Source organism: Natator depressus, chromosome 2, assembly GCF_965152275.1.
Source record: "Natator depressus isolate rNatDep1 chromosome 2, rNatDep2.hap1, whole genome shotgun sequence".
Taxonomy (NCBI): domain Eukaryota; kingdom Metazoa; phylum Chordata; order Testudines; family Cheloniidae; genus Natator; species Natator depressus.
In genome coordinates, this window is record NC_134235.1 from 264,920,098 (window position 1) to 264,938,507 (window position 18,410).

Below are 18,410 nucleotides of genomic sequence, written 5' to 3' on the forward strand. Positions count from 1 at the left end.
CGGTGCTCTCAGGGAGTGGCAGACGTGCCTGGTGAGGCAGCAGCTGAGCAGGGGTTTGAGGAAGCTCCCTGGCCCCCAAATGTTGGACAGACGCCCCCTTGTGACTCCAGCCTCGTGCTGGTTTAAAAGCCTGGGGCTCCCTCTTCCGCTCTGTCACCACCACGGAGATTCAACAAGGCTGTGGTGGAGACGGCTACTTAATCACCGCCAAGCGCCCGGCTCCACCCATGCTGCTGCGAGGCGGGCTCGATGCACAGGCTGGGGCTCGGCCCAGCCCCTCGACACACAGGGGAGCATTCGGAGAAGGGCTGTGGGGAGCACTGGCTGCAGCCCGAGGGGGAACGGCCAGGGGCAGGGCCTTGCTCCTTGACAGACTAGCTGTATCGCTCAGGCAGACGCGGGGGCTGGATCCTGGCATCCCTGGCGCGAGATGCTCAGCCCTGGGCTCTGTGGGAGGCCAGACAGATTGGGGAGGATGGTCACTCTGGCCTGAGATCCATGAACCTCATGGGGGTTACTTGCCCGTGAGGAAAACAAGTGACTCCCCCTTTTTCTCATCCCTCCCGGGGCACAGGGTCGCTCAGGCTACCCTGGCACGTTCATCGAGTTACCGCAGTCAGGGCGGAAGAATGATTCTGAGCACCCCATCAGGGCTCCTGCAAGGCCTGAGGCAGCGACTCGCACCCCGGGACACCTGCATCCAGCCCCCCTGCCTGAGGCAGGGCACAGCCATAAGATCGGCCACACGGGGTCAGACCAAAGGTCCATCTAGCCCAGTCTCCTGTCTCTGATAGTGGCCAATGCCAGGTGCCCCAGAGGGAATGAACAGAACAGGGAATCAAGTGATCCATCCCCTGTCGCCCATTCTCAGTCACCAGCGCTGCCGGCAGATGGGGTGAGAGAGAATCCACCTGGCCCCAGCTGTGAGTTACCCTCACTTGAAAGTGTGTGTCTGGTTTGAACTGGTTTTTGCTCCAGCCCCCCGCCCTTGGTTCTCACTCTGCCTTCAGGGAGAAGCGCAGTCTGCGAGTGATCTAGGCTGATGCCCAGAGCAGGTCTGTTAGCCAAACACCCACTTGTCAGGGATGGGGAATCCACCATGGCCCTTGGGAAATTGCTCCATGATTAATTCCCCTGCCTGGGGAAAGGGGACACCTTATTTCCAGGTACCTTGCACGGAGGTGCATTAAAGCCCATTTTGTTTCCATGAGCAGTCCGGGCTGCACTGCGACCTACCCCATCGTCGCCCACCCTGGCTGGCTCTGTGACACCTGCAATAATTGTCTATGTTCTCGACTAGATCATCAGGAAGATTTGAAATCGCGTTAGACCAAGAACAGTCCCATCTGTGGGATCTCACCCAGAAAGCTCCTTGGGAAACGGTGGCCCATGCAGTTACCTTTGGAGGTCAGCCAGGTTTTAACCCATGTAATATGCACCGTGTTGATTTTGCACCGTGCTGCGTTGGTGTGGTGCATTTCCAGCACGTGCCACATTGGCGGAGAGCTGCTTCCCCCTCTGCCACCTCCCATCCCCCGGCCACCTCTGCAGCATGGTATCCACGCAGAGCCTCTCCTTTCAGGGAGGCAGGGAAGAATCTTGTTTCCTTTCCATAGAAAATAATTTATTGAAATCACAACTATACATGGATGGGGCACAGACGCAGCCAGTCACAGCGATACCTTACGGACAGTGAGAGAATACATAGGCCATCCACCCCTTCTGTGCAGCCCTGCCCTGCCGCAGGGAGGAGGGGCTGAAGGGGTGGGGGAAGAGGGCGGCATGCAGAGATAAGGGGCCTGGAGAACCCACAGACTGATCATTGCACACAGGAGCCCTGGGGCTCGGTACAAGCAGAGCCCAACACCAGCTAGAGCCCCATCCCTCCCGGAGGCAGCCCTGCACTCCCCCAGACAGACAGACAATTCCATATGTACAGACTTTACACAGAATAAATAAGGGATATTTACAGAGAGGTTTGTGAGCAGCGGCTGGAGCACAAATGGTTAAAACTCCCCCTGCAGCACCGCCCCCAGGGTCTGCACTGGAGCCTCTCCCTTTGCTGCAGCGTCTGGAATGGGAGCTTGGGTCAGCCCCGCTTGGCCATGCAAGGCAGGCCCCTCTGCTGGGCATGGCACGTGCCTGCTCGTTTGCAGCCAGGGCGTTTGGCGTTTTCCTCCCACAGAGTTTCTGAGTGGAGCCCGGAGCGTGCGGGTGGGGGGCTCAGGGCCGGCTGCCCTGCTCTATCTGCTGGTGCTGGCTGCGCACGGCGAACCTGTTGACGTGCACGGGGATGGGCACCACGATCTTGGGGTTGCGGACGGGCTCACCGGAGCGGTTGTTGACGTTGCCGGCTTTGATGCGTTTCCACTTGGCGCGGCGGTTCTGGAACCAGATCTTGACCTGCACCTCACTGAGCTTGAGGGCATGGGCGATCTGCGAGCGCTCCGTCAGGCTCAGGTACTTCTTGCAGTGGAATTCCTTCTCCAGCTCCAGCAGCTGCTCACTGGTGAAGGCTGTGCGCCTCCGGCGGCTCTTCCCTGGGTTGGAGCCGGGAGGTGCCTGCTCCCCTCCAGAGCTGCTCTTGGGCCTGGGCTTGGGCCCCAGGCAGCTGGCGCTGCTCCCATCCAGGAAGCTCTCATCCTCGCTGTCAGGCGCAGAGCTCTCCTCTTCCCTCTCACTGCACGGGGTCTCCGCTGATTTCACCTCCAGCTTCTCTTCGTCCGAGCTGTACGCCTTGCCATCTGCAGCCAAGACAAACAGCGTTAGCCAGGGCACCTGCAGGGGGAAAAGGAGCCAGTCTGCTCTGGAGACGCCAGCTGGGAAACCCCAAGGGAGATGTGTTGGGCCAACACCCCCCAGCTCAGAGCTTTGTCTGCACTGGCATCCCTGTGGGGAGCAACAGGGGTCCCAAGGGCAAGGGAGCGTGCAGCACTTTAGCCACCTGCTCTGAGCCAGCCCCGTGGAACAACAGCAAAGCTGTGTCTGCACTAGGGCTCACCCCCGTCACTCCCTCCTACCTCCCACCCCACAGCACCAGTGCAAAGCACCAGAACCGGCATAGCCAGAGGAGCCTCCCCCATGCAGCCCATGCCAGGAGGGGGAGGTAAAGGTGAGGGAGAATTTCGGGTTTTGGTGCCCTCCCTCCCACGTGCCTGGAAGTCACCAGGCTCCAGCCCAGACTCAGCAGATCCGAGGCTCACGGGATGAGCCCGTTTGGAGTTGGGGGCTCTGCAGCATGCGTGTGCTTGTGTTTGGGGACCACTGGTCTAGCTTGAGTTTACCATGTTACAGGGAAGTAAGCGGCGCTTGTCATTTACTTCAGTTGCAGATTGAATCCTAGAAATGTAGGGCTGGAGGTCCTCACCTCCAGCCCCTGTACTGATGCACACCCAAGTAAACCATCCCTGACAGGGGTTTGTCCAATGTGACGGGGATTCCACATCCTCCCAGGGATGCCTCTTCCAGACCTGAACTCCCCTGAGAGTTAGGTCAGATACTAGGAAAACTGGCTAGGTTTCCCTGGCTGCACATTAAGCCCATTGCTTCTTGTCCTGCCCCCGGGGAACATGGAGAACAATTGATCCCCATGCTCTTTAGGGCAGCCCGTAATAACCCATTTGAAGGCTATCAGCCCCCCCTCAGTCTTCTTCTCTCAAGACTAAATGCCCAGTTTTTTTAACCTTTCCTCACAGGTCAGGTTTTCTGAACATTTGATCATTTTTGCTGCTCTCCTCTGAACTCTCTCCATTGTATCCACTTTCCTAGAGCGCAGCCCCCAGACCCAGACCCAGGACTCCAGCTGAGGCCTTGTGAGTGCCAAGCAGTGTGGGACGAATACCTCCTGTGTCTCACACACGAGGCTCCCGATAGGACACTGCGGAACCCGACCAGACTTTTTCACAGCTGCCTCTGATCACTTACTCTCAAGTCTGTGCTCCACCGTAAGCCCTCGGTTCTCTTCTGCATGTTCTGTTACCTAACCCTGGCAAACCAAAGCCTCTCGGGGCAGAGAGGTGGCTTTCTTTTAATGTGTGATCAGTGCAAACAAATCAGGAAATCTGTTAAATTCCCATTCACTAAAGTTTGGGAATTCCTTCCCGGAACAACACCACCACTGCAGAGTCCGAGTAGCCACTATTGCAGCTGCAGGGACCCTCTGCCTTTTGCATGGTCACTCCCCACGCAGCGCCACCCACAGCTCCTCTGCTCTAGCCCAGGGGGTCTCAAACTTCATTGCGCTGCAACCCCCTTCTGACAACAAAAATTGCTGCATGACCCCAGGAGGGGGAACTGAAGCATGAGCCCACCTGAGCCCTGCAGCTCCAGGCCTGGGGCTGGTCACCTGAGCCCCACCACCCCGGGCTGAAGCCGAAGCCTGAGTCCAGCCAGTGGGGCTTCAGCTTTGGCCCCAGCCCGTCTAACGCCAGCCCTGGCAGCCCCATTAAAATGGGGTCTCGACCCACAGTTTGAGAACCGCTGCCCTAGCTAGTGTTTGCAGGTTGTGCTGTGGTTATAGCTACGTAAAGTCACCCAGTCAAGGAACAGAACCAAAAGCACATGACACATGTCTCTCCCCAGCACGCATGAACAGTCAATGGTGGAAATCTGAAATTTACTTTTGCCAAAAACTGGAACTGTCAAACTCGATGTTGGGTTTTTTCAGGATTTCTGCTGGTTCCGCACATGGGCAGCGGCAGGATGGGAAGCAACAGCACCAAGAAGCTGGCCCAGGCTTCCAGGAGAGTCATCCTGGCAGCATAGCCCACTCTCTGCAGCTCCGAACCACGCATGTCCATTCTAAACCCAACCACTACTCCCAGTGCCTTCCTGGAAAACAATCCCCTTCTGTTCTGCCGCGGGAGCGGTGCCAGATTCACAAGGTTTTAAGTCATGGAGCTAAAGAAAAGCAGAGAGTTCATTGCAGACGGGGTTTTGCTTTCTCCCCATCGTTAGCTCAAAGGGATCTATGCCCAGGCAAGCTCCGGGGAACTCAAATTCTTCTGGAGGCTTTGCCAACCAACAGCCTCACCTGGCACAGCTGGCAGCATCTGTAAGCAGAGCAGGCCGGGGTTTAGCCCCGGGTCAAGGAACTAAGAAGCTCCACAGAGGCAGGGGCCAGCAGCGCTGGTCCAGTGCCCAGAGCCGCTCCAGCATAGAGCCACCTGCGACAGATTGCACAAGGCCGACTGGCCGAGACAAACCCAGCAGAGACTGGAGCTTCCGGGAACAAATCGGTCTGTTCTCACTGCAGAATTAGCCCAGGCTGGGATGGGTGTTACCCCAACCACCTCCTTTCCACACAGGAAACCCTCTCACCGGAGGGTGGTGACAGCTTTGCACCTGGGTTAGTCCATGGCCCCAGCAGGCCAGCTAACACCCCGTGCGGCTTTCACTCAGGCTGGTAAGGGAGGGAGGAGACAGGCTATATCACCTGAGTGCTGATAGTCCTCCGATGCTGCAAGAAAGTGGGGTTTTCCTCCTTATTGTGTTGTATGTGAGCCTTACTGTTTAGCATGAATACTGTGTGTGCCTCGGTTTCCCTGTGTATTGCACCAATGGCTAGGTAGTGGGGATAAAAGGTGTGACTTTTGTGGAGACCCTCAGGGCCTGGTGAGACTGCTCCAGCTGCCTGCACGTAAGCAATGGAAGGTGCCCTTCATAACCTGAGAGCCAGGAGCGGGATGTGACCAGGTGACACTTTGCCCGGGAAGCAAGACAAAGACCAGAGAAGGAGCAATGGGGATGCTGGAGGCCAGGCAGCTGGGTCCAGTTCAGTCTGCTGTGGGGGACTCTAGGAAGGAGTGTCTTGGGCATCTGGCCTGCAGTCCCCCCATGATGGCCTTGGCTGAAAGTCACTGATTTCTGTGCTAACAAGTTCTGTTCTATGCTGTGTACATGTTGATTAATAAACCTTCTGTTTTACACACTGGCTGAAAGTCACAGCTGACTGTGGAGTTGAGGTGCAGGGCCCACTGGCTTTCCCAGGAGCCCGCCTGGGCAGACTCACCATGGTGAGGACAGGGATGCTGAATGATCCAAGGTCAGACCCAGGAAGGGGAAGCCATGTAAGCTTCTTGCCCTGGTGAAGGAGTCCTGACTGGCTTCATACAGAGCAGTTCCAGAGCATCGGCCTGGTGACTGTGACAAATGCCTTCCCACAATTCCCCTGTGCTCCCAGGACAAAGAAGTTCTCCCACAACTCACTAGGAAAGGAAAAGAGCCTGGGATGTGTCCAGAGATGTCTGAGTGACACAGACCGGTCAGTGCAGCCCCAGCGAGGACAGGAATGCAGGGTGGGTGTTAATGTTACACTCCCAGTCCAAGGATGGTTTCAGAACAGAGGTTCTATTAGGCTTAAATACATATTATTAACAAGCCCACAGACACACACGGCCTGCTTAAGCCCCAAGCCAGCTCCATCTCACTGGGACACAACCAGTCGTCTTGCTTCCCCTCTGTGTTCCCTCTTCAGCAGTGCTCCAACCCACAAAGAGACAGGGCACAACCCTGACGTTCCCTTTGAGTGCCACACTCAGCCCTTGTCTGCACCACAGTCACACTACAGAGGCAGAGCTGCAGTGATAGCATCCACACTTGCTACAGCGATAGCCGGGGTTTTCCCTGTTGCTGTCCCTGCTCTATCCCGGCAGTAGCTAGACTGACAGAATTCTGCCCTCCGTCTAGTGGCGTCTACACCATGGCTTAGGATGGCTGAACTGTCTTGAGGGTGCGAATTTTTCACATCCCAAGTGATGTAGCTAGACTGACCTAAGTTTTAGGTGTAGACCAGGCCTCCCACCCGGGCGAGGCCAGTCCAGGTGCTCAACTTGGGGGACTGGCACCCAGGTCTAACTCCACATGGAAGATAGACCCCATAAAGCCCCCAGTCAGGAAGCAGAGATGTTTGAGGTCCGAGCGCTGGGCCCCAGACAGCCCCTGTCCAGGCACGAGTCTCCATTCTCCTTCTGCAGCCCTTGCTGATACCTGAGCTCCTCACCACCCCGCGCCCTCGGGGCAGCTGCCCGCTAGTGCTAGTAGCCCACCCTGGAGGAGCTGAAAGCCTCCCAGGTCCTAGCAGCTGTGCTGAACACGTCCCTTCTGAGAGGGTGTCTCCTGGCCGCTGCTGCGGGGAGGTGGGACATGGGCCAGGCCCATCTTCTCCTCAACAGGGCTGTCCTGTGGTTGTCAGAGCTCCGAGTAGAGCAGGCCACATCAGAGAGTTTCCATGCCCCAGAAACATGGCCAGGCCCAGCTGCAGGAAACGCTCTGGGGGCCAAGCTGAGTTGGCAGAGCCGGGACAGCGATTCAGCTACACCCCATCACAGAGGTAGGAGCCACTTCACCCTCAGATCTACACACATGGCACTGCCATGCCTAACCTCAGTAACTGGGAGACCAACGGTACTAGCCTGTCCCTGCCTGCCGGGGGTCCATCACAGTTCACCCTGTACTTCCAGGGCAACACCCAGCTCATCTCTAGGCACCGTAGGGACACCCACACACACACGACTAGTCACACAGAATAGTTACCATGTGACTAACTGGTTGCTCAGGGAGGAGTCCCACCCCAACAGCTCCCTTACCTGCCTGAGAACCCTGGCGAGAGTCAACAAAAAGGCATCAAGGTCCCCTCGAGGCCCGTCAGCGGCACCTTTGACCCCTGAGGCAAGTCTGTGCTTTGCTGCCCTCTGACCATCCTTCGCTTCTGCGACCCAGACATCCGCACCCCTCAGCGTCTCACAAGCCAGGCGTAGCAAAAGAGCTTCCAATCATCTCTGAGCCAGGTACTACATACTACCAGTGCCAAGAGCCATGCCTGCCTCTCCCTGAGCTACAGATGCTCCCCCCGGCAGCCAGCAGCACCCGTGGGCCTGTCAGCGAAGGAGACGCAGGTTACTCCGACACCAAGGCTGGGCAGCCCCTACCTCACCCTCTACAATCCACAGCCTTCAAGAAGCCACAAGCTGTGAACAGGTCAGACCTGGTCTTATTCCCCTCCCTGCTGGGGGGTGGGACCGAGGACTCCTCCCTCAGCCACATCTCCTCTGTCCCATCCATTCTGGACATCAGGGCCACGGATCCCAAAGTCTCAGTCTAACGCAGGCCAGACAACCTGCCACACAGGGGCCCAGCAATGTCTGTGCAAGCACCACAGTCACTATGGAAAGCTGAACCAGGGCACACGTGCTTTGGGGACCCAGCCTGGCTGGGAGGTGCAGGGGTGGAGAGAGAGAAAGAATGGGACGCAGCTGTTTGTGGAACCATAGCCCAGTTGTCCCTCTCCGGTCCTGAGGGCTATCAGGACATAAGGGGTTCTCTCAGGTTTGTTCCTTTCCACCCTCAACTCTGCCCCTTGGGTGCATGGCTGGAACCTCACCTCCACTGAATCTGCTTATGACAAATATTTAACATTTCCCCAGCCAGAGGAAACCTACAGACTGGACCAGCCAAAGGATCCTCATGGTCAAACTGCAGCCACCGTTAGCACCACCCTTCACCCACGACATGCAGCTCCAGGGGCTGCTACCAAGTGCTGGCGAGGGGCCTGGCACAGTGGGACATGCGGGTACCCGTGACACAGGAGGGAGAGAGGAGGGCAGGAAAGAGCTCCACTTCTGGGAGAAGGGCTCCAGCCAAAGGCTCCCACAGCAGCTGGTGCTGGTTCTGATAACGGGGGCTCCAGCTACCAGTACAGAGGCACAAACGGAACGATGCTGGTGCGGTCATAGAGCCCAGGCTAGAAGGGAGAATGGCAACCAGATCAACGCCCAGGTAACGCTTCGGGTCGCTGTTCTGTGGAGCGGCTGGTCCTGGGCACCCGCTGTCCCAACAGTGTGACGGAACGCACAGGCGCCGCCCCCCGTGACCACAATCAAATGAGGTTCCACGCCTGGAGGAGGGGAGGCCCCATGAAGTGACACTGACAGGGGAGTGCAGTAGAACAAAGGGGCATGGGTGCTCCTGAGAAACCCAGGACAATAAGAGACGCTCTGAAGGCAGAGGAGCTGTGGAACAAAAGGGAGCGGGAAGCGAAGAGGAAGCCAATAGGGCTAAATAGCAGGGGGGGCAGGCTATTTGGGCCACACCAGAATCCTTGAAACCTGCCCCAGTGAACCAAACAGGCACATAGGTTACAGCTGGTGAGAGGGGAGCTAGAAGGGCCAAAGTGGGGCTTCACAGCAAAAAGTGAAGGCCCTTGCCTAGAATATAGGAGGCCAGTGTTCAATTCCCTGCTTGGCCAAAGGCTTATTTTGGGACCTTGAGCAAGTCACTGTGCCTCACTCCCTCATCTGTGCCACGGGGAGACCCGCCCTGCCACACCCAGGAGGTGCTAAGGTGATGGGGCCAGAGAAGTATCACAGATGCACATGTAACAGGTGCAAAAACAAACTAGAGATTCTTTATGTCCATCAGAAGCAAGAAGCCTGTGAAGAACTGGGGGGAGGGGGGTCCACTGGATCACCGAGGATTAAAGGGAGCAATTAAGGAAGCCAAAAACATTGCTGAGAAGCAAAGTGATTTCTTTGCATCGGTCTCCATGTGGAGATTCCCATCCTGGCCCTGCTCTTTTCTCACTATAAAGTTGAGATGCTCAAGGAGATCAAGGTAGCAGAAGAAGTGCTGAAGCAAACTGATCATTTACAAAAGCCACAAGTCCCCAGGCCCAGATGCTCCATCGCCGAGTTCTGAAGGCATTTGAATAGGAAGTGTGGAGCTGCTAGCAAAATATACAACCTCTTATTAAAAGCCAGCTACTGTCACCAACTACTGGAGGGTAGCAAATGCATTTTTAAAGAGGATCTTACAGATCAGTCAGCCTCACATCTGTACCTGGGAAACTGGATGAAGTTGTAATAGACTATTTTAAATTATAAACACCTGGTAGATCACACTAGGAGAGGGTCTAACCCGCACATTGTCTGCAAAGGAAAATCACGTTTAGAATCGTAGGACTGGAAGTCCTCGCCAGTCCAGTCCCCTGCCCTCACGGCAGGGCTACGCATTATCCAGACCATCCATGACAGGGGTTTGTCTAACCTGCTCTTAAAAATCTCCAATGATAGAGATTCCACCACCTGCCTGGGCAATTTATACCAGTGCTTCACCACCCTGACAGGTAGGAAGTTTTTCCTAACGTCCAACCTAAACCGCCCTGGCTGCAAATTAAGCCCATTGCTTCTTGTTCTCCTTAACCTCTGCGGGTAAGACAATTCACCTTCCTCCTCCTTGTAACAACCTTTTATGTACTTGAAAACTGTTATATCCCTTCTCAGGCTTCTCCAGACCAAACAAATGCAATTTTTTGAGTCTTCCCTCATGGGTCATGTTTTCTAGACCTTTAATTTTGCTGATCTTAGAATTATCTGAACATGTCAATAAACTAAATGGGTAAAGGGGACTGTGACAATTTATTTAGATTTTCAAAAGACTGTCAGAGACCAAGGTGCAAAAGGGAAGGTGCTGGAACTGGTAAAAAGAGAGCAACAAGTCACCAGAACAAAATATGTATGTACCCAAGAGACCTGAAGTAGCTGAGTTGCTAACAAAGGCAGCTAACCACAGCAGAGGATTGAAGAGGAGCCAGCTTTATACCTTCTTTGAAAAAGGTGCAAGTCAGGATTCTGGGAATTACAGACCCCTGAGCCTTACTTCACTTTCAACCAATGTATTTAAAAAAGAATGATAAACAGAGGAGCTTGAGATACCAGGGACAAAGTGTGGGGAGGCGGGGGAGGGAAGGGTCTTAATGTTTTCCATGAGTACTGGGTGTGCTTCAGTTTCCCCTGTCTATTACCCAAACACCTCAAAGTGGACAAGAGTGCGATGTTCGCAGAGACCCTCGGGGGCAGGCGTCACTTCCTCCAGCTGCCTGCGTACAGACGAGGACTGGACACTCTCTAACCTGGCAGCTGATGGCCAAGGCCCCTCAACCAGCGGCCGCAAGCTGGAGCAAGGAGAGGTGGAGTTCGGGTGACCTGTTTCCCAGAAAAGAGAACCTGGGACGGAGTAGAAGCAGCTGGGTGTGTCAGAGGTTGGGCTGCTGGAAACGAGTCCGTCTCTTGGCTTGGGGCTCTGTAGGGAGGGAAGAGCTCTGGACCCCCCCAAGATGGGCTTTGCTAAATGTTCCCGATTTCTGTACGAACCCGAGCTGTTCTACGCGGTGCTCCAGCTGTCTATTAAACCTTCTGTTTTACATGCTGGCTGAGAGTCACTCCTAACTGCGGAGTTGGGGTGCAGGGCCCTTTGGAGTGCAAGGCTTCCCCCGGTTTCCCATCCAGGCGGGCTCATGGTGTGAACAGGGGGCTGAATGCTCCGAGGTGAGACCTAGGAGGAGGGGACTTGCCCTGGTGAGAGCGCGCCCCGGGGGCGGTCCCACAGCCAGAGGCCCCCTCTGGCTTCATTCCCAGGGTTCCCCAGCGCCCAGCCCCTGCACCCGCGACACAAGGCTGCCCGACTTCTGCAGAGGAAATGTATTAGAAAATGTCTCGGGTATCAGATCCTTTGTGCATGAAAAACTATAGCTAAAGGAGAACAGGTTGCCAGTTTGTTCGGATTTCTCAAGACTGTTGGTGCTCTGGAGGGAGCTAAGTAAGGCAGGATGAGAGCGCGGGTTCAGTCATAGATCAGAAACCAGAGAAGGGCAGCACCAAGAGGCGGGTTAAAAGATCAGCTGGACTGGGACTGGGTCCAGGGCTTAATCCCTCCTGGTCTGCAGAGGAGGGTGAGCGGGAGGGGGAAGCCCGCACAGGACATACAATTATTCAGGTTGCGAGAAGGCCAGAGAAGACGGAAGAACCAGGCCCAGCCTGGGGACGGCCAGGGATGGCATTTCGCAGCGATCAGGGTAGGAAATGCCCGTTGAAGGAATCATGCTAACCACGCGTACACCTCGCGGGGTCTAACTCAGCTGCTGGGGAAGGGCCTGGAACCTCCTCGGAGCGGCGCCAGGAGCCTGAGCCCAGCGGTAATACAAGCGAATGTGACATTAGGGGGCCAAGGCCAGGTGGGTCTCAGAGGAGACCGCAGAATTCAGGACAGGCGATGCAAACGCCCGGAGGCAGGGAACACACGTCTGCGAAGAGCTAGAGAGACCGGGCCTGTTCAGAGGGGACATCAGAGGGACTCAAACAACAAGTTAGGCAGCCCCCCCCCCCGCGCACCCCAAGTTACTCCAGCCAGGCCTCCCGCAGGCTGGAGAGGAAGCCAGAGGCGGCGGCTGGGGCCCAGGGAAGCACCTGGCTAGGAGAAGTAGCCGCAGACGATCACCTGTTTCCTGACAAGGGGAAAACTGATGAGGGGGCCCCAGACTCCCCCGGGCTTCCGGGGGCTTGGCTGCTGAGATCTAGAAATGCCCCGCCCCCCGAAGGTCCCTCCCTGCGGCGGGCTGGGGGCTCCCCGGAGCGGTGATTGCAGCCCCGACCACTGGGGAGCTGCTTCTCGGACACAGGGGCTGGCCGGGCGCGCTCTGCGGTGCCGGGGTTTGCCAGCCCCCCAGGTTGCAGTTGCTTGGCTGCCCGAGCGGCGCAGGAGGCCTGTGTGTCCCCGTCTCTCTGATGGGGGCAGGGGGGACTTGGACCCTCCGGCCGCTGCTGTGGGAATAAAGCCGCCAGCTGCTCCCGTCCCTGCGGGGCGCCCGGCACCGCCAGATCGGGTCGTAGCTCGATCCCCGCTGCCGCCGGGGAGCAGCACCCACAGCTGGGCGCCAGCACCTCGGAGAGCGCCGCGCCCTGGCGCTGGGAGTGGGCCGAGGGGAGCCCGGACCCGACTCCGGGTACCCTCTGCAGGACGCATGGCGGGGCCCGGCTCCGGACCATTCAGCTGAGCTGCGGCCAGCGGCTGCGGGGGCGGGGGACTCCCAGACGTCCCACCTGCAACCACCGACACCCCTAGCGCTACCCGCTGGACACCTCCCTCCCGTTCCGACACCCACCCCCGCAAACCCCGGATACCCCTGCGCACGCAGACCCACCCCCAGCCAGAAATCCTCCCATGACGCCACACCTTGCCCCCCCCACTCGAGAGACCCCAGCACAGCCACCTGCGCACCCCCCAACTCTATCCCCGCCGAACACCGCCCCCAAGCACACACACACCCCAGCCAGAAATCCTTCCATGCCGCCACACCTTGCCCCCCCCACCGGCACAGCCACCTGCGCCCCCCCCCGACTCTATCCCCGCCGGGCACCCCCTGCCCTCCCAAGCCCCCGCCCCGCGCACCCCCCCGCGCGCAGACCCACCCCGGGCCGGAAATCTCTCCATTCCGCCACACCTTGGCGCACAAGCCCACCCAACCCCTGCCTCCGGACACCCCCGGCACAGCCACCCCTGCGCCCCCCTGAACTCTATCTCCCCTGGACACCCCCAACCCGCCCCGACAGCTCTTGGCGCAGCCACCCACCTGTGCACACCCAACACCCCCCCTCCAACCCGCCACACCTGGGAGCACCCACTCACCGGACACCCCCGCCAGACACCCTTTGGCGCAGCCACTCACCTGATACCCCATCCCCGCCGGACACTCCCTCCGTGGCGCCCACACCCCGCCATCACCGAAGTATAATTAAACACCCCCGAAGCCCGGCACTGGGCTGCCCGCGCACACACGCGGGAACTTGGGTCCCGTCCCGCCGGGGGCTGCTGGGGCAGGTGTCTCACACGCCTAGGCAGCCCGCAGCGGAGGGGCAGCTACAGCCGGGTCTGTCCCGAGCCGAGCGGCGCTCACCGCCCCTTCTCCCTCGGGCCTGGGCTTCCCACTCACCGGCCACTTCTATTCCCAGGGCAGCCCGTGGGGAGCTCAGGCCGGGGTGGGAGCCTGCTCCGGAGGGAGACCCCTCCCCTGCCCGCCAGCCCGGGGCAGAGGGGGGCTGGGGGCCGAAGAACCGACACCCGGAGCCTGCCCCGCCTCTGGAGCAATCCCCGCGGGGGGCGGCCCGCAACCCTCCCCCCCCCCCAGCACACAGCTGTGGTTATCTGAGGGCTCCCGCCCCTGGCACAGCAGAGGGGGCCTCCACCGGAAACCCCTTTCCCGCCCCATCGGCCCCTCCCCCCGCCCCCCACGTCTACCTGCCCCTGCAGCCACCTTACCCCCCGCCCCAACTCTACGCCCCCCAACGGCGGCTCCACCAGCCTCCAGGGCCCTGCCCCCCGCAGTCCCACCGCGCCCCCCGGATTATTCCACACCTACAGACCCCTTCCCCACACACCCCGGTCTGCCCGGCCCCCTGCACCTCAGCCTCAGCTCCCCCTGCAATTCCCCTCACCTCCAGCACCGGCTTCCCCTGCCCCCCTGCAGCCCACCAACCTCGGCTCCACCTGCCCCTCCCGCTGCAGCCTCCTTTACCCCAACCCGTTTCCCCTCTCCCCCTGCAGTCCCCCTTAGCCCCCTAATTCCGGCTCCACCTGCCCCTCCTTATTGTCCACCCCACAGCCCCCTTCTCCCTGGAGGCTCCACACTCGCCCATCGCTCCCCTCTGGACCTCCGATCCCTACTGCAGCCCCCTACCCTCCTCCAACGCCGGCACAACCCGTCCCCGGGGTCCCTTCCCCTCCTTCAGCCCTGGTCCCAGCGCCTCCCAGGACGCTCCCCCCAACTCCGGCTCTGTTTGTTCCCGGGGTGTCTCCTCCGCAGAGCCCCTCCCTCGTGCCTCCTTTCCCAGGTCTTTCCCCTGTAGCCCCCTTGTTCCCTCCACCCCCAGCTCTCCCGCTCCGTCTGCACCCGATCGCTCCCCACCCCAGCAGCCCCCTGCCCCCTCCCCCAGTAGCCGGAGCCGATAAAGGGCACGGATCCCCTTCGCGCCCAGGCTGCTCGGGCGGGATCGCTACCCTCAGAGGGCAGGGACCGCGCCGCGCTGTGCGCACGGAACAGGGCTGGCGGCTCGCTCTGCTCCAGGAGGACGCTCCGGTCCCGGCTGCGGCACCCGTGAGAGGGGTCAGCGTCCACCCCGCAGAAAGTTCGCTGGCCTAGACTGGGCTTGCGGCTGCAGCCCGGCTCTTACCTGCCAGGCTGGGGAAGGGGTCCGGGAAGTGTAGCGGCTGCTCGGGAGGCCCCTTGTCCCTGGCCGGGGGCAGCTCCTCCGCCTCCAGGCTCTCGGCGCTCCGCCTGCAGCCCGGCTCCGGGTTGGTGCGCGCCGCCGGCAACTCCTGCGCCGGGTAGAACCCGTCGGGGGGCTCGCTGAAGTTGGGCAGCGCCGCAGTGAGCGCCACCATGGAGGGCACCCCCTGCCCCAGGCTGGCGCAGAAGGTGTTGGTGAGGCGGCCGGCGAAGGAGGCCAGCGGGGCGAGCGGGGGGAGGCCGGACTGCAGGGGCGCGTGCGACAGCGCCTGGGGCAGCACCAGCGGCCGGCAGGGCATGAACATGGGGTAGCCGGTGTAGAGCAGGTGGCCGGAGCGCGGCGGCGGGGTCCCGATCAGCGAGTCGATGGAGAAGGCGGCCCCTTGGCCGCTGGGTCTCTGCATGGCGAGCGGGCGCGGAGCTGCGCCCCCACCTCCCCACGGGTTCCAGCCGCCGCCAACTTGCTGGGCCGCCCGGCTGCTCCGCGGTGCCCGGCTCTGCGCTGCGCGGTGCCCCGGCTCTGCGCTGCGCGGTGCCCCGGCTCTGCGCAGGGCTCCCCCTCTGCGCTGCGCGCGATGCTGGGTCCTCGGCTCCCTTTCTCACGATCCCCCCCGGTCCTGCGGGCTTCGGGCTCGCGGCCCCCGGGCTCCTGCGCCGCAGCCCGTGCCCCGGAGCCCCGGCAGCGCTGCCTGCCCGCTGCCTTCGAGGGCTGGAGTGGCTGCGCGCTCCGAGGCTCCCCGCAGCCCGGCTCAGCGCGGGGGGGCGGGGGAGGGGTGTCGCCCTCCGGACTCATCCATCTTCCTCACGCCACGCCTGAGTTCCCCCTTAGCCCGCTCGGGGGGCAGGGCCCGGCCCCCGGCGCGCCCGGCCTGGGAAGGCGCCGCCCCCCTCCCGCCTAATCAGCTGTGATTAACGCTGATTGATGATCGGTAATTACTGAGGCCGGAGCACAAGGGAGCCGCACAAGGGCGCTTTTGTCGGCTGGGGCGGGCGGGACGGGGGCGGCGCGGCCAGACAGATGCTTTCGCCCGGCCACTTGTCAAGCCTTTCTGCGGCGCTTTGGCTGGGACTGAATGGGCGGAGGGGGTAATGGATGGGAGCGGGGATAATGGGGGGGCCGGGGAGACCTAGGGGGTGATGGGGGAATGGTTGCGGGGTAACGGGCTGGGCGGCGGGATAATGGGGAGAGCGGGGGGCCGAGGGGGGCAATGGGCCAGGGGGATAATGAGGAGAGGGGCCAGGGGGGCGGGATAATGGGGGCAGGGCGAAGGAACGGGCCGGGGCGCAGCTCCCCGAATCCCGCACGCAGGAACCGGCCGCCCCCCAGCTGCTGCCCGCGGGACCCGGCGAAGTCCCGGGACCGAACCGGGCCGGGCCGGCAGCTGCACGTCGGAGCTAGAGCCCCCCCCGCTAATGGTGCTGATTGGCGCTGATTGCCCCCTTGAGCCGGCCGCGGAGTCTCCTGAACCGGCCCCTGATTGCGGGAGGCGGCGGACCCCGCCCCGGCTGATTAATCCGGAGGGTCGGGCATGCTAATTACTCGGCAACTGCCAGCCCCAGCCCCTTCGTGCGGGGGGGGGAGCCAGAAACCCCGCCCCTGGGTGCCCGGCCTGGTCCAGTTAGCCCCTCACACCCAGGACAGTCCCAGGCTCTCCTGGTCCTGCTCTGTTCTCCCCACCAAGGCCCCAGGAGGGGACTAGCCCCGTGGACACCAGGCAGGAGCTCAGCCTGCCCCAGTGAGGGGTCCCTCCACCCGGGGCGTGGGCGCTGGGGCCTTTCCCAGCGGTGCCTGCTGCCAGAGGGGGCTGTGGCTTTCACAGAACAGGAGGGGAGAAGTGGCTGGCTCAGCCCTACAGGCATTGCACCAGCAAGGGGCCCCCAGCCCCATTTCCTTCTGGATCAGTGAAGGCAGGGGCGGGTCCTGCTGGTTGGGCTGGGGGCTGCCCTTCCCATTCCCCAGGCTTCTGAGGGTATGTCACAGCCCAGCACCAACCTGGGGCATAATCCCCCTGCTGATTGACGCGGAGCCTGGCAGATCCAGCCCCCAGGAAAGTGCTGGCAGGGGCCTGCCCTGCCCCCTAGCTGTCCTGGCTCCCCCACCCTGTGGAATCCACTCTGAGCTCTGTCTTGTCTCTGTCGCCGGACCCGCTCCAGGGCCCGCTGGGCAGTGCCTACCCCAGGAGCTCCTCTCACCTGCCGGCCCTGTGCCTGCAGCTGGTGCACTGCAGGGGCGTGGCCAAGTGCTTAACTTGGGCCAAGTCCCGGCAGCTCAGAGGCCTGGCAGGGCTGGGCTTGCCTCGCCTCGTCAGTTATGAAAGTAAAAAAATTGCTTGAACCCAGGCACCTCTTTCATGAGTAATTAAGCCCTGCAGCAGCCACAGTCCTTGGCATAGGGCTTGTTCCTAGCCCTGGAACTGCAGCTCCCAGCAGCATGGCCCACCCCTGGCTCCCCCCAGCGCCCACTAGGAGCCTCTCCAGATGCCCCCCCTGGGGGGGCAGGTTCTTGCCTGTCTCTCTCGGTCACCTGCTTGGGCCCCCCAACGCATAGACCGAGAACAACAATCCCCCCACCTGCTTCTCCAGCTCAGCAGCTCTGGCCTCTGCACACTGGCCTGGGGCCCTGCAGGCCCCGGCCCCAGCCCCAAAGCAGTCAGTGACCTGTTCTGGGCCTTAGGACAGCAGCCCTCTGCCGGCTGCTGCTCTTGCAGCTGCACTAGCTACTTGTGAAATCTAGTGCCAATTTCCCTTCTCTATCCCAGTGAGACTAGGGAGGGAGGGATTTGGTCACTGGCACACCTGAGCTGCAGCCCCAGGGCAGGGTCCATGCTGCTGTCCTTAGTGGGCTAGCTGGCCCCCGTCTACCAGGGCCAGGAGGCTCAGGCCCAGCTGCGGTGTGCACACACCCCGTTGTCTTTAGGCGAGCCTGCTCCTCTCCTGCAGCTCTGCTCTTGCTAAGGCACCGGCATTGCTGAGTAACCAGCTCAAAGCACAAGGAACTCACCCCCCCACCCAGTTAGTTACAGTCAGTCAGCAGGAGGCAGGCCGCAAGTAGGCCAGTTCAAAGAGTTTAATTGTATTACAACTTTCAAAGGAGACAATTTTGGAGTTTAGGCTTCGTAACTGCCCCCAGGGCAGTCAGAGTCCTGGCAATTAGTTATTCCCGTTTCACCGCTGCTTGAGCTCGCAGTGAGACCCCTCCCCCAGGGACAAGTCCCACCTCCACAGTTCTGCAACTTTCCAGTCTACATTTTAGACATTGCTTGGGTTAATTCCCTCAGCAGCATCTCGCAATGACCATGAGCATCAGCTCATTCTCAGCTCTCAGCAGAAACCACCCAGGACCCCTTCAGTGAAA

General features: G+C 60.4%; 1 protein-coding gene across 1 annotated transcript; it reads right to left on the minus strand.

The window, feature by feature from the left end:
- Positions 1–1,654: 1,654 nt before the first annotated feature.
- Positions 1,655–15,459, minus strand: GBX1 (gastrulation brain homeobox 1). Its single transcript, XM_074946658.1, has 2 exons — positions 15,000–15,459; positions 1,655–2,744 (listed from the first exon to the last, which is right to left on the minus strand). The coding sequence occupies exons 1-2, from the start codon at positions 15,457–15,459 to the stop codon at positions 2,224–2,226; spliced, it is 981 nt and encodes a 326-aa protein (XP_074802759.1). The 3' UTR covers positions 1,655–2,223.
- Positions 15,460–18,410: the final 2,951 nt, after the last annotated feature.